A 14,656-nucleotide genomic window follows, 5' to 3' on the forward strand; every position below is an offset into this window, starting at 1 on the left:
GAGACTTCTGTGCATTAATTTTGTATCCTGCTGCTTTACCAAATTCATTGATTAGCTCTGGTAGTTTTCTGGTAGCACCTTTAGGATTCTCTATGTATAGTATCATGTCATCTGCAAACAGTGACAGCTTTACTTCTTCTTTTCGATTTGGATTCCTTTTATTTCTTTTTCTTCTCTCATTGCTGTGGCTAAAACTTCCAAAACTATGTTTAAGAATGGTGAGAGTGGGAAACCTTGTCTTCTTCCTGATCTTAGTGGAAATGGTTTCAGTTTTTCACCATTGAGGGCAATGTTTGCTGTCGGTTTGTCATATATGGCCTTTATTATGTTGAGGAAAGTTCCCTCTGTGCCTACTTTCTGGAGGGTTTTTATCATAAATGGGTGTTGAATTTTGTCGAAAGCTTTGTCTGCATCTATTGAGATGATCATATGGTTTTTCTCCTTCAATTTGTTAATATGGTATATCACATTTATTGATTTGCATATATTGAAGAATCCTTGCATTTCTGGGATAAACCCCACTTGATCATGGTGTATGATCCTTTTAATGTGCTGTTGGATTCTGTTTGATAGTATTTTGTTGAGGATTTTCACATCTATGTTCATCAGTGATATTGACCTGTAGTTTTCTTTCTTTGTGACATCTTTGTCTGGTTTTGGTGTCAGGGTGATGGTGGCCTCGTAGAATGAGTTTGGGAGTGTTCCTCCCTCTGCTATATTTTGGAAGAATTTGAGAAGGATGGGTGTTAGCTCTTCTCTAAATGTTTGATGGACTTGGCCTGTGAAACCATCTGTTCTGGGCTTTTGTTCGTTGGAAGATTTTTAATCACAGTTAAAATTTTACTGCTTGTGATTGGTCTGTTCATATTTTCTATTTCTTCCCAGTTCAGTTTTGGCAGGTTGTGCATTTCTAAGAATTTGTGCATTTCTTCCAGGTTGTCCATTTTATTGGCATATAGTTGCTTGTAGTAATCTTTCACAACCCTTTGTATTTCTGCAGTGTCAGTTGTTACTTCTCCTTTTTCATTTCTAATTTTGTTGATTTGAGTCTTCTCCCTTTTTTCTTGATGAGTCTGGCTAATGGTTTATCAATTTTGTTTATCTTCTCAAAGAACCAGTTTCTAGTTTCATTGATCTCTGCTATCGTTTCCCTCATTTCTTTTTCATTTATTTCTGATCTGATGTTTATGATTTCTTTCCTTCTGCTAATTTTGGGTTTTTCTTGTTCTTCTTTCTCTAATTGCTGTAGGTGTAAGGTTAGGTTGCTTATTTGAGATTTTTCTTGGTTCTTAAGGTAGGATTGTATTGCTATAAACTTCCTTCTTAGGACTGCTTTTGCTGCATCCCATAGGTTTTGGGTCATTGTGTTTTCCTTGTCCTTTGTTTCTAGGTATTTTTTGATTTCCTCTTTGAATTCTTCAGTGATGTCTTGGTTATTAAGTAGTGTATTGTTTAGCCTACATGTGTTTGTACTTTTTACAGACTTTTTCCTGCAATTGATATCGAGTCTCACAGCATTGTGGTCGGGAAAGATACTTGATACAATTTCAATTTTCTTAAATTTACCGAGGCTTGATTTGACCCAAGATATGATCTGTCCTGGAGAATGTTCCATGAGCACTTAAGAAGAAAGTGTATTCTGTTGTTTTTGGATGGAATGTCCTATAAATATCAATTAAGTCCTTCTTGTTTAATATATCTTTTAAAGCTTGTGTTTTCTTATTTGTTTTCATTTTGGATGATCTGTCCATTGGTGAAAGTGGGGTGTTAAAAGTCCTCTACTATGATTGTGTTGCTGTCATTTCCCCTTTTATGGCTGTTAGTATTTGCCTTATGTATTGAGGTGCTCCTATGTTGGGTGCATAAATATTTACAATTGATATATCTTCTTGCATTGATCTCTTTATCATTACGTAGTGTCCTTTTTTGCCTCTTGTAATAGTCTTTGTTTTAAAGTCTGTTTTGTCTGATATGAGAATTGCTACTCCAGCTTTCTTTTGGCTTCCATTTGCATGGAATATCTTTTTCCATCCCCTCACTTTCAGTCTGTATGTGTCCCTAGGTCTGAGGTGGGTCTCATGTAGACAACATATATATGGGTCTTGTTTTTGTATCCATTCAGCCAGTCTATGTCTTTAGGTTGGAGCATTTAATTCATTTACATTTAAAGTAATTATCGATATGTATGTTTCTATTACCATTTTCTTAATTGTTTTGGGTTTGTTACTGTAGGCCTTTTCCTTCTCTTGTGTTTCCAGCCTAGAGAAGTTCCTGTAGCATTTGTTGTAAAGCTGGTTTGGTGGTGCTGAATTCTCTTAGCTTTTGCTTGTCTGTAAAGGTTTTAATTTCTCCGTCAAATCTGAATGAGATCCTTGCTGGGTAGAGTAATTTTGGTTGTAAGTTCTTCTTCATCACTTTAAATATGTCCTGCCACTCCCTTCTGGCTTGCAGAGTTTCTGCTGAAATATCAATATTAATATTTTTGCTGAAATATTAACCTTATGGGATTCCCCTGTATATTATTTATTGTTTTTCCCTTGCTGCTTTTAATATTTTTTCTTTGTATTTAAATTTTGATAGTTTGATTACCATGCGTCTTTGCATAATCTCCTTGGATTTAACCTGTATGAGACTCTGTGCTTCCCGGACTTGATTAACTATTTCCTTTCCCATATTAGGGAAGTTTTCAACTATAATCTCTTCAAATATTTTCTCAGTCCTTTTCCTTTTCTCCTGGAGCCCCTATAATTCAAATGTTGGTGCATTTAATATTGTCCCAGAGGTCTCTGAGACTGTCCTCAATTCTTTTCATTCTTTTTTCTTTATTCTGCTCTGCAGTAGTTATTTCCACTATTTTATCTTCCAGGTCACTTATCCGTTCTTCTGCCTCAGTTATTCTGCTATTGATCCCTTCTAGAGAATTTTTAATTTCATTTATTGTGTTGTTCGTCACTGTTTGTTTGCTCTTTAGTTCTTCTAGGTCCTTGCTAAGTGTTTCTGTGTTTTCTCCATTCGATTTCTAAGAGTTTGGATCATCTTTACTATCATTGTTCTGAATTCTTTTTCAGGTAGACTGCCTATTTCCTCTTCATTTGTTAGGTCTGGTGGGTTTTTATCTTGCTCCTTCATCTGCTGTGTGTTTTTCTTTCTTCTCATTTTGCTTAACTTACTCTGTTTGGGGTCTTCTTTTCGCAGGCTGCAAGTTCGTAGTTTCCATTGTTTTTGGCGTCTGTTCCCAATGGCTAAGGTTGGTTCAGTAGGTTGTGTAGGCTTCCTAGTGGAGGGGAGTAGTGCCTGTGTTCTGGTGGATGAGGCTGCATCTTGTCTTTCTGGTGGGCAGGTCCACGTCTGGTGGTGTGTTTTGGGGGTGTCTGTGGTCTTATGATTTTAGGCAGCCTCTCTGCTAACGGGTAGTGTTGTGTTCCTGTCTTGCTAGTTGCTTGGCATAGGGTGTCCAGCACTGTAGCTTGCTGGTCGTTGAGTGAAGCTGGATCTTGGCGTTGAGACGGAGATCTCTGGGAGATTTTCACTGTTTGATATTACGTGGAGCTGGGAGGTCTCTTGTGGACCAGTGTCCTGAACTTGGCTCTCCCACCTCAGGGGCACAGCACTGACTCCTGGATGGAGCACCGAGACCCTGTCATCCACACGGCTCAGAATAAAAGGGAGAAAAAAGAGAAAGAAAGAAAGAAGAAGATAAAATAAAGTTATTAAAATAAAAAATAATTATTAAAAAAGAATTTGTTTAGTAATAAAGAAAGAAAAGAGCAACCAAACCAAAAAACAAATCCACCAATGATAACAAGTGCTAAAAAGTATACTAAGAAAAAACGGACAGAGAGACCCCTAGGACAAATGGTAAAAGCAAAGCTATACAGACAAAATAACACACAAAAGCATACACATACACTCTCACAAAAGAGAAAAAGGGAAAATATATATATATTGTTGCTCCCAAAGTCCACCTCCTCTATTTGGGATGTTTCGTTGTCTATTCAGGTATTCCACAGATGCAGGTACATCAAGTTGATTGTGGAGATTTAATCCGCTGCTCCTGAGGCTACTGGGAGAGATTTCCCTTTCTCTTCTGTGTTCGCACAGCTCTTGGGGTTCACCTTTGGATTTGGACCCACCTCTGTGTGTAGGTCACCTGAGGGCATCTGTTCTTCATTCAGACAGGACGGGGTTAAAGGAGCAGCTGATTCGGGGGTTCTGGCTCACTCAGGCCGGGGGGTGGGAGGGGTACTGATGCGGGGCGAGCCTGCAGTGGCAGAGGCCGGCGTGACGTTGCACCAGCCTGAGGCGTGCTGTGCGTTCTCCCGGGGAAGTTGTCCCTGGATCCTGGGACCCTGGCAGTGGCGGGCTGCCCAGGCTCCCCAGAAGAGGGGTGTGGATAGTGACCTGTGCTCGCACACAGGCTCTTGGTGGCGGCAGCAGCAGCCTTAGCGTCTCATGCCTGTCTCTGGGGTCTGCCCTGTTAGCTGCGGCTCGCCCCTGTCTCTGGAGCTCCTTTAAGCAGCGCTCTGAATCCCCTCTCCTCGTGCACCAGGAAACAAAGAGGGAAGAAAAAGTCTCTTGCCTCTTCGGCAGGTCCAGACTTTTTCCCGGACTCCCTGCCGGTTAGCCGTGGTGCACTAACCCCCTGCAGGCTGTGTTCACACCGCCAACCCCAGTCCTCTCCCTGCGTTCCGACCGAAGCCCAAGCCTCAGCTCCCAGCCCTGCCCGCCCCGGCGGGTGAGCAGACAAGCCTCTTGGGCTGGTGAGTGCCGGTCGGCACCGATCCTCTGTGCGGGAATCTCCCCGCTTTGCCCTCTGCACCCCTGTTGTTGCGCTGTCTCCCGCGGCTCCAAAGTTTCCCCCCTCCGCCACCCACAATCTCCGCCCGCGAAGGCGCTTCCTAGTGTGTGGAAACCTTTCCTCCTTCACAGCTCCCTCCCACTGGTGCAGGTCCCATCCCTATTCTTTTGTCTGTGTTTTTTCTTTCTTCTTTTGCCCTACCCAGGTACGTGGGGAGTTTCTTGCCTTTTGGGAGGTCTGAGGTCTTCTGCCAGCGTTCAGTAGGTGTTCTGTAGGAGTTATGCCACATGTAGATGTATTTCTGATGTATTTGTGGGGAGGAAGGTGATCTCCACGTTTTACTCTTCTGCCATCTTAAAGCTCCGCGTGATAAGCTTTTTTCAGAGAGTGAAAAGAGTGAAGGAAAGTTCGAATTTTGTAGGACTTTGGAAATGGTTCTTATTCAATTTGTCATGTTTGTCACAGTAGAAAAAGCAGTTTTTCATTTTAAGCTCAGTTGAAGGCAGGGATTGTTCTTTTTCTTTCTGTTGCTTACCACAGTGTCAGGATACTGATTTGCAACACACTTAACAGCCAGCAATGTGATTTTTAGAATACATGGACCTTGGACTAGTAGGATTTCTTCAGGTGGAAGTGGTAGGTACTGGCTCCAGAGTATTTCAGGCAGGAAAAAGGAGGGCTGAATATATGGTGACAGGAAAGTAAGGGATGAAAACTTGAATGTTATCTTCTATTTTATGTGATATAAAAAAATCCCTACCTATTATTCATATATTCTTGTGCAGTGTTGTTACATAATTAACTAATTTTTAATAATTATCTAAAATAAAACTAAGTTTTTGGAATCTTTGCTACATTGTTGGAGAATGCTTTGTTCAAAAAAATAAAATGATTCTCATACTGATATAAAATGAACACATTAAAATTTTAGTTAGTTCATTAATTGAGCAAACCTGTAAGATGTCACAAGTATTTCAAAGAAGTCAAAGAAGCTCAAATTTATATGAAGTATAGGAATGTTGAAACGAATTCACAAAAGATGGAAACTTTTTTCTTCCCCTATGGGAAGGGAAGTAAATTGAACCTCTACCAGACAGTGAAAGGTTACAATCACGTAACTTGGGAGAGCATACTTTAGACAATGCAGTTTTCCATTGAAGCACAGACAGTCCCTACAGTCTATTTGCTTTTGGTCAAAAATAATGTCAAAGAAAGATTGTTCTTAATCACACAATAAAGCTGGTCTCATTAGGCATGGCCGTATTTACATAGTAGCAAGAGTGTTAATTTATCACGTGGGCCTTCTAAGTTTGCTTTCCTTTTTTCTTTTTTTTTTTTAAGATTTAATTTTATTTATTTTTGGCTATGTTAGGTCTTCGTTTGCTGCGAGTGGGCTTTCTCTAGTTGTGAATGGGGGCTACTCTTCATTGTGCTGCGCCGTCTTCTCATTGCAGTGGTTTCTCTTGTTGCAAAGCACAGGCTCTAGGCACGCAGGCTTCAGTAGTTGTGGCATGCAGGCTCAGTAGTTGTGGCGCACAGGCTTAGTTGCTCTGCGGTATGCAGGATCTTCCCGGACCAGGGTTCAAACCCATGTGCCCTGCATTGGCAGGTGGATTCTTATACACTGCGCCACCAGGGAAGTCCCTCTAAGTTTGCTTTCATAAGTTAAGTTTTCATAAATTATCTCAGATTAGACTTTTAAAAGCCTCTGTTATTTGCTAAGCCAAGAGTAGGAAGCAGCACCCAGGGAACTCTCTCCATATGTTTTATTGTAATTAGTCTTTATTCTCAATCGCAATGGAAGTCTCATTATTTCTCATATTTTTTTTTATGGGAATGGAGGATTTTCTTCCATTACTATTTTGAGTTGGAGGCAAAAATTAAAATATCAGAAACTTAGTGAAAATACAAAGTTAGTGTGGTTTGATATATGTTTTATTTTCAGATTGAAAATATCAGAAGGAAGCATAATTATCTGCCGTTCATTATGGAATTGTTAAAGACTTTAGCAGAACACCAGCAGTTAATACCACTAGTAGAAAAGGTAAGTATTTTACTGGCGAATACTTAAAATAGATTTAGATTCTCCAAAAAATGTTTTTTGGCTTGAGAACAGATAAAATTTGTTGAAGCTTTTTATTTTCATTTTTTTGCTCTTACTTACTGTTTTTCATCTAGAGGAACATTAGTTCAATCTAATATTGCAAAATAAAAACAAGGAATTGCATTACTGCTTTAGCTTTCCAGAATCCTTAGTGTCAGGAATTCAGGTTGTGCTATATTAGAATGAAATGTAAAACATTTTTCTTTCCTTAGCTGAAAACAAATTATTAATTTTAGTTATTGAAATAATAGATTTTTCTTATTTAACTTAGCAAAAATTTGAATTATCATCAAATTTACTACTAGAATGAAGGGGGAAAAAACATAACCTAGCCTAAGAAATAGGTTTTCTTATTCCTAAGTTATTACTCTTTCCACTGAGGGAAAACTAGCATAGGTTAGTGAAAAATTTGGACCGTTAACTTAAAGACCAGAATACATGGTAGGTTTTTTTTTCTTATTTTTAAGTTCATGAAGCAAAGATACATTTCAACCCAGCTCTTTGATATCATCATAAATTCTAAATAATACAAGATGTGAGTTAAGGTTTTCATATATACATTATTATCTAGATCCTGAACATGTGCTTCAACTTTTAGCATTAAATGTAAAAATTTACATTTAAGAAAATTTAGAAGAGGACTGCTAAGTCTTCTCTTTTCCATATAGGTTTTTCTATTCATGTATCTCAGGGTGTTAAATCATAAAAGTCCAAGATGGGAAACTGATTTTTAAAGTTTTAGATTAACCATTAGGGTCCTGTGATCCTCAGAATTGCCTGGTTAACAGAGTACCTCGATATTATATTCTTTGTATGAAACACTATGAAATATTTCTCTGTTGAAAATATTAAACAAAATGAAATATAGACTGTTATGCTCAATTGTATGATGTATCAGGTATTAAGTATAGATAAATATTATTAGGGGCCAGACAAATGTTATTAGAGAAATTTTAAATATATATGTTGTGCTTTAAAATTGGCCTGTGAGTAAACTTTTTTGGGCAAATTAAGAAAAGGACCATTCTTATTTGATTTTAATGACAGTATATTTCCATAATTTTCTAAAAAGCATAGAGTACAATAGCTTTTCAGCTTTTACATTAGAACCATAATTCCTTAGTTCACATTATTTTGGACACAGGGTGGCAGTATATGAATGCCTAGTGTTAGTGGAATACCAACTCAGTCTCTTCTTGTGTTTGCATTTGTTTTATTGAATATAATACAAAGACATTATATGTCTGTTTTATTGAAAGGGTAGTTACTGACTTGCTTGTTCTTTGACTAATAATATTGTACAAGCAACATTGAGATATATTTCTTTCTGTATAGACACTATACAGAAAGATACTGTATATGCAGTATCTTTTATGTGCCTAGATTCTGAAGGGAATTCAGATTCATTATTTGATTAAAATTTTTGAAATGTTTTGATTATTTATCCAACATTTATCTAGCTGAAACTATATTTGAGGCAGTCTCTTAAAGTCAGTGGATATACACATAATTAAGACACATTTTTCTGTCTTAAGCAACTTAGTTGGGGAAAGGAATACATGATTATAGTACTGTGCTGCATAGTATTATTCTGATAAGTGCTAGAATAAAGTCATGCTAAAGATTCTGGGGGATCACAGGGTAGCTCCTAAATAGCTTTATGCCACTTAAAATTTCACATCCACAAATTTTGAATCTGTGGTTAGAATTAAATGCTTAATTTCTGCCAATAATCACCTTCCTTAGCACAAATATATTTTTGTTCATCTTATTTTGAAAAAAGAAATCATATATCATATTGAAATATCACTTTCTGCTGGTAAATGGAAATGTTAAAAATTAAAAAAACAGTAGATTAAGATTACAGTTATATCCAATATGAAGACTTTAGTAGTGAACATTACTTAATAAGTAATACTTCTAAGCAAAGAATTACATGTAGAATTCAGAAATGGATTATTATGTCAAAAATCCCCCCCTTCCCCCCAATGCCAAGTGAAAGTAGAAAAGATGTGGCTAGTCTAGGCAGTGTTGGTACTTGCTAAAGCCATCCAGGATCAGATTTCTGAGTAATTGGAGGCAGGTCCTGACTGCCTGTGATGGTGTGGACGTATTTGACCTGTGGAAATCTTTTCATTTTACAAAATAACAAAGAGTGAGGACTTTGATTCTCCCAAGAGCATGCGGCTTTAATGAATTAGGTTAAGATATTGCTGTGTAAGTGTTCTTGTTCTATGAAGCTTCTGGTCTTATCTGATCAGTTCATTGAGTATACATTACATAAAGACTGCTCAGGAGGTAACCTAAAAATATAAAGTTATAAAACTTCTTGTGCCATATACCAAATCTGTTCCTTAAAATATAAAATAAAATCAGCTGTGTTAAGATTTCATTTGTAAAACTTTTATTCAGATACATTTACAATTCTTTTAAAATTTTATCTCAACATTTATTATGTATTTCTGAATCATTGTCTATCCCAGGTTTTTAATAACCACCAATAACCTACCATAATTTAGAATCACAGATTTTGTTGCTATGGGGGATTCAAAGCACAGTACTGAATTTTGTACAGATTTTACCAAGACATTATAATTCAGTTGGTAATAAATAACTAATGAGCAGAACTTACTTTTTCTATCTCTTAATAGAAATAAGGTAGAAGAATAAAGTTATCTGCAATAATATGTACATTAATACCTATGATTACAGAATTATCTGACTTCAGTCAGCAATTTTTAGTATCTCACTAGCACACTAAATAGAAGGAAAGTATTTCTTAACAGTGAACATTTTTTCCATGCTATTTTGAAATACAGTATTTTTTATTTTTCAACAAAGGCAAAACAGAATACAGGCTTTCAGTTTAAATCTCAGATATTTTACTTAGCTGTTATGTTATTAGCTGTTGCTTTTAGGCAAGTTATTTACTTTATTATAGAATCTATTTGCTCATCTATAAATTGGTAATCACACTTCACATTCTTAAGGATTAAATGAGATAATATTGGTCAAGTTCATAATATGTGCTCAATAAATGGTGGTAATTATTTTTAACTTATTTAGCTTACCCTTAGTTTTATCTGAATTATATAGTTTAATACATGTATGGATACTCTGCATTATATGTCTTTGCTTTTTAAATTATGTTGTAAAATTTATGTCATTAACCAGTAGATTGATTCCTGTTAATCCTAGTAAACTTCCTGTATATTCAGAGATCACTAAGAAAAGAGGTACATATATTTATTTCCAAATTATATCTAAAATTGAATAGTATTTTTATTATTTGGAAACAGAAGACTTCTTTGAGAAATTGTACATATCAAATTACAAATTATGCTTGTTATTAAAAATGTTTATGCAAGTAATTTTTAAATTTTTATATGGTACGTATAACATATTTCCTCTTAATATATTTTAACGCATTGCACTTAATTTTATCATACGGTTGTACAATAATTCTATTATCATTTTAATGCATTATAAAAAAAAGATTATAGTTCTCATTAAAGAAGTTTTTTTCTTAATTGCATAATAGCAGAAGTCTAATTTATTTGTTTCTTTCTGATTCAAGTGCCATAGTGGAAAGAACATTATATTCTAGTCTTCTAAAATCTTGCTTCTCAAAGTGTCACCTGAGAACCAGCAGAATTGGCATCACCTGAGAGTTTGCTAGAAATTTAGATCCTCAGGCATTTTACCAATTCAGCCTGCATTTTAACACAGTCATTGGTCTCTACATTAGAAGCACTGCTATAGAATATGTGTCTGACCTCTGTTGAGGTTTTGTTATATATTAGCTGTGTGACTTGGTCAAGTTTGATAACACCTGTAAACTCTGGCTTCCTCATCTGCTAAAATGTGAAATAGAATTACTGTGTTCAAGCTCTATACTTGTTACGAGGTTCAAGTGAAACTTGTGAAAACATTTTTTTGGTCTTACATGAGCGAAAAAAACCTCACTTATATGTGAGGTTTATCAACACTATGGGTATATAATCCTTAGTTATGTTAAACTCATGTAAACTATTATGTTAAACTCATTTATTCAAATATGCAGAGATTAATATAGGATTTTTCATATACTCAGTTTGTATGAGAAATGGGCACACATGTAAATATATTGTTTTGAAATAGTTATGAATGAGTATGACTTTATAGGATGAGTAATTTTGTATTTTTAAATTGTTACCATTATAATAATACATTTCAACTTCAGGTAAGAAAGAACTGCAAACCAAGTATGATCCTTTTTTATTGAGCGCAAAGCATAACTATATCATTGTCCAGGAGTAGTCTGTTGTGAGTCTTATAAAAGATAATTCTCTAGAAATCTTGCAAACAACGCATCTCAAGCTTTTTAGCTTAAGAATGCCCTCTTAGACACATTTCATTTTAATATGAACTGGAACAGGCTTTGTAAGATTTTATAGTATACTATCTTTAATTTCTAGGCAAAAGAAAAACAGAATGCAAAGAAAGCACAGGAAACCAAATGAAGAAGATGCTTTAGGATGTGTACCCATTTCTGCTTCTGCACTTATTTTCAAGGAAACCATTAAGTATAAAGAACTTTGAGCAACATCCTAATCGACTCAGCGCACGTTTGGCAATAGCCCCAGTCTGTCTCGTCTTCAGTGCATGGATTCATAACCTCTCCCTGCCTGCATCATGTGCATGTGGTGCATATTAAATAAAAGTGGTGTTCAGAGCGCTTGCCGAAATCCCATTATATGACATTGGATCTGAGAACTCCTGTTGGTTCTCTGGATAGGTAACTACCGTAATGAACCGTAATGAACTACCGTAATGAAAATGGACAAATGATATTCTCTACCTGTAATTGTTATAATTTTCCAATTTTCCAGCTTGGTTAAATGCTTAAAATTTATAAATGTCAGATCTATTAAATGGAGTCTCTTGTTTCTTCTCATCATTAATGAAAAAATCAGTATTTCTGTCTTTGATATCTAAATAATTTGAAGATTTAAAAACTGAATTTTATCTTCTATACCAATTACTTGTAAAAGCTTGATTTTAAAGGAGATCATTTGAAAAGAACAGAAGTATAGTTTCTGGGCTTCCCTGGTAGTCCAGTGGTTAAGAATCTGCCTGCCAATGCAGGGGACATGGGTTTGAGGCCTGGTCTGGGAAGATCCCACATGCTGCGGAGCAGCTAAGCCCATGTATGCCACAACTACTGAGCCTGCACTCTACAGCCTCCGAGCCACAACTACTGAAGCCCACGTGCCTAGAGCCTATGCTCCGCAACAAGAGAAGCCACCGCAATGAGAAGCCCACACACCACAACGAAGAGTAGCCCGCACTCAGTGCAAGTAGAGAATGCCCACGCACAGCAACAAAGACCCAACACAGCCAAAAATAAATAAATAAATAAATGTTAAAAAAAAAAAAGCATAGTTTCTAGTGATTTTCATTGCTACCAGTAGAAAAAGTAAAAAAATCCCAATTTTATTTTAGCAAACTTTTTTCAGTGTTTGGGATTATTTTTGTATTGTAGAATTATTTCAGGAAGGTGTATTATGCATCAAAGCAAAATTTTAGGTTAAGAACAGATTGTAAATCTTAAAGATTTTTGGTGCTACTCTCAGTTTGGCAACATTTTTTCAAGCTGTTAAACTGTATCTTTATAAAGAATTGGGGGTTTAGCAATTCAGGCTATCTGCTTTTTTTAAAAAAGGATGATGGTGGTGGTGGAGGATTCTTCTTTGCCAATTTGAACAAAATTAGTACAGCCCAGTAGTTTCCAAGAGCCATTTATCGTTTGCCCGCAATGGAATTGGGAGTTGCTTTGTTTTTTATTTTATAAAATAATATTGTATTCTTGCTCTTAATCATCTTTTCCAAGTTAAACTTTAAAGGAAATTTTATAAAACTTATGTTTGTAAAGGAAATAATCTTTTTTCTTTACTAGGTACCTTTCTGAAATTGATACATGACTTTAATATTTTATTATAGAAAAGTTTAAACATGTAGAGAGACTGTGTACGCATCCTCTAGTTTCAAACACGTGAATTTTTTTTTTTCCTGTAAAAAGCTTTATTGTTTCCATTTGGTCCAAGGGTTGGGAGAGGGCTCCAGCGTGGTTAAAAAGGTGCCTACTGGGCTTCCCTGGTGGCGCAGTGGTTGAGAGACCGTCTGCCGATGCAGGGGACACGGGTTCGTGCCCCGGTCCGGGAAGATCCCACATGCCGCAGAGCGGCTGGGTCCGTGAGCCATGGCCGCTGAGCCTGCGCGTCCGGAGCCTGTGCTCCGCAACGGGAGAGGCCACAGCAGTGAGAGGCCCGTGTACCGCAAAAAAAAAAAAAAAAAAAAGTGCCTACTTGCTGCCGAGAGCTGCTTCAGGCAGAAGCCCTGACACCAGAGGGGCTCCTCAAAGGCCACTGGACTTTGGAGGCTTCTCGTCGTGCTTGAGGATGAGCCTTTCGAAGAGATACTGGCCCAGCCCAGCCTGGGGACCAGCCAGCCTGCGGAGCTTAGTCAGGTGGTCGCCCATCTTCTTGATGAGTTTCACCTGCTCATCTAGGGCGTGGTCCTCCAAGAAGTCACAGAGGCGGGGCTGTGCACGGGCAGAACCCAGGGCATGCAGGTCCACGAGGGCCTGATTCAGGTTCTTCTCCATGAACACAGCGGCTTCTGGAGTGTCCTGGGTTTTATGCCACTCCTCTTGGGACGGCTTCTGCACGTCCTGGAAGACGGCCAGGTGGCTGCACTGGTTTTGCATTTTCAAGGGTCGCTCGGCGCCCTCGCTCTGCTCCTCCGCCGATTCGCAGAAGCAGTGGCCCACGCCCCCCAGAGGCACAACGCTTCGTTGGAAATGGAAGCCCAGAGAGAGGTAGGTGTAGGAGGCCTACAGACGCATGTTGGCCAGGCCGTGGAGGACAGCCTCCACCGGGGTGGAATCATTCTGAGGAATCCTGGAGCTCCCAGTTGATGGGTTAATAAGGAGTTAAGCTCAAAAAATGGAGTTGTCCGGGCCTGGTGGCCGAGGATAGCTGTGTGGCTGATTCCAAAAGTTAAGACGGGAAAAAAGGTTGGAGGGTGGTCAGAGGCTGGAACAAGGGGCGTCCCTGGGTCTGTTCCATCCAAACACGGTTGAAGCAAGAGACAGAGATCCTCGGGACCACCGAGCACACTGCCTAAGGATTGTTTTTAGGCTTACTACACTGTGGTATTTTTAACTAATGTGGGGAAGACCTGGTGGGAAGTTGAATAGTAAAATTAATGAAATATTTTTCATACGTAATTTCAGTTGAAGGTCATGAAGAATTTGTAGTTTTTCGTTTGTGGGTAAATATATTTCACTTTGGAAACGATAGTGATTATGGAGTGTTTTCAAAGCCATGATACAGGTTAACAGTGATTTCATAAGGATTATTTTAAGCTCATCTTGAGCCCATACATTTATTTCAACTTAATTTATATACCCTCTTTTGTAGAGTCTTAAATTTTGTAAAGCAATACAAGGAGTATTGTAGTAGGTAGTATCCAGTAATCAAGGACGGTGTGATACTGGCATTAAGGATCAACAAATACCTCAGTGGGATAGAAGAGAGAGCCGAAAAACAAATCTACATTTATGTGGTCACTTGATTTTTGACAGAGGTAGCAAAGCAATCCAACAGAGAAGGGAAATCTTTTCAACAAATGGAGCCGGAACAGCTAAATATCCCCATGGAAAAAAATGGACCATGATTCCCTACCTCACAAAAATGAATTTGAGATGCATG

General features: G+C 37.7%; 1 protein-coding gene and 1 pseudogene across 5 annotated transcripts in view; one reads left to right on the plus strand and one right to left on the minus strand.

Annotated features, from left to right (window-relative positions):
- Positions 1-11,841, plus strand: part of UCHL5 (ubiquitin C-terminal hydrolase L5) — a 46,598-nt gene extending 34,757 nt beyond the window's left edge. For 2 of the 5 annotated variants that reach the window (XM_060127029.1, XM_060127039.1), the window contains exons 10-11: positions 6,744-6,842; positions 11,360-11,841. In XM_060127029.1, coding sequence (XP_059983012.1) covers positions 6,744-6,842; positions 11,360-11,404 — 144 coding nt within the window. In that variant the 3' untranslated portion in view covers positions 11,405-11,841. Of the gene's footprint in view, positions 1-6,743; positions 6,843-10,076; positions 10,140-11,359 lie in introns of those variants that run through there. The other 3 variants (XR_009536215.1, XM_060127048.1, XM_060127061.1) reach the window with 3 other exon arrangements.
- Positions 11,842-13,299: 1,458 nt separating this feature from the next.
- On the minus strand, positions 13,300-13,803 carry LOC132516410 (ferritin light chain-like; annotated as a pseudogene).
- Positions 13,804-14,656: the final 853 nt, after the last annotated feature.

The sequence above is a fragment of the Lagenorhynchus albirostris genome, chromosome 2 (assembly GCF_949774975.1).
Source record: "Lagenorhynchus albirostris chromosome 2, mLagAlb1.1, whole genome shotgun sequence".
Classification (NCBI taxonomy): domain Eukaryota; kingdom Metazoa; phylum Chordata; class Mammalia; order Artiodactyla; family Delphinidae; genus Lagenorhynchus; species Lagenorhynchus albirostris.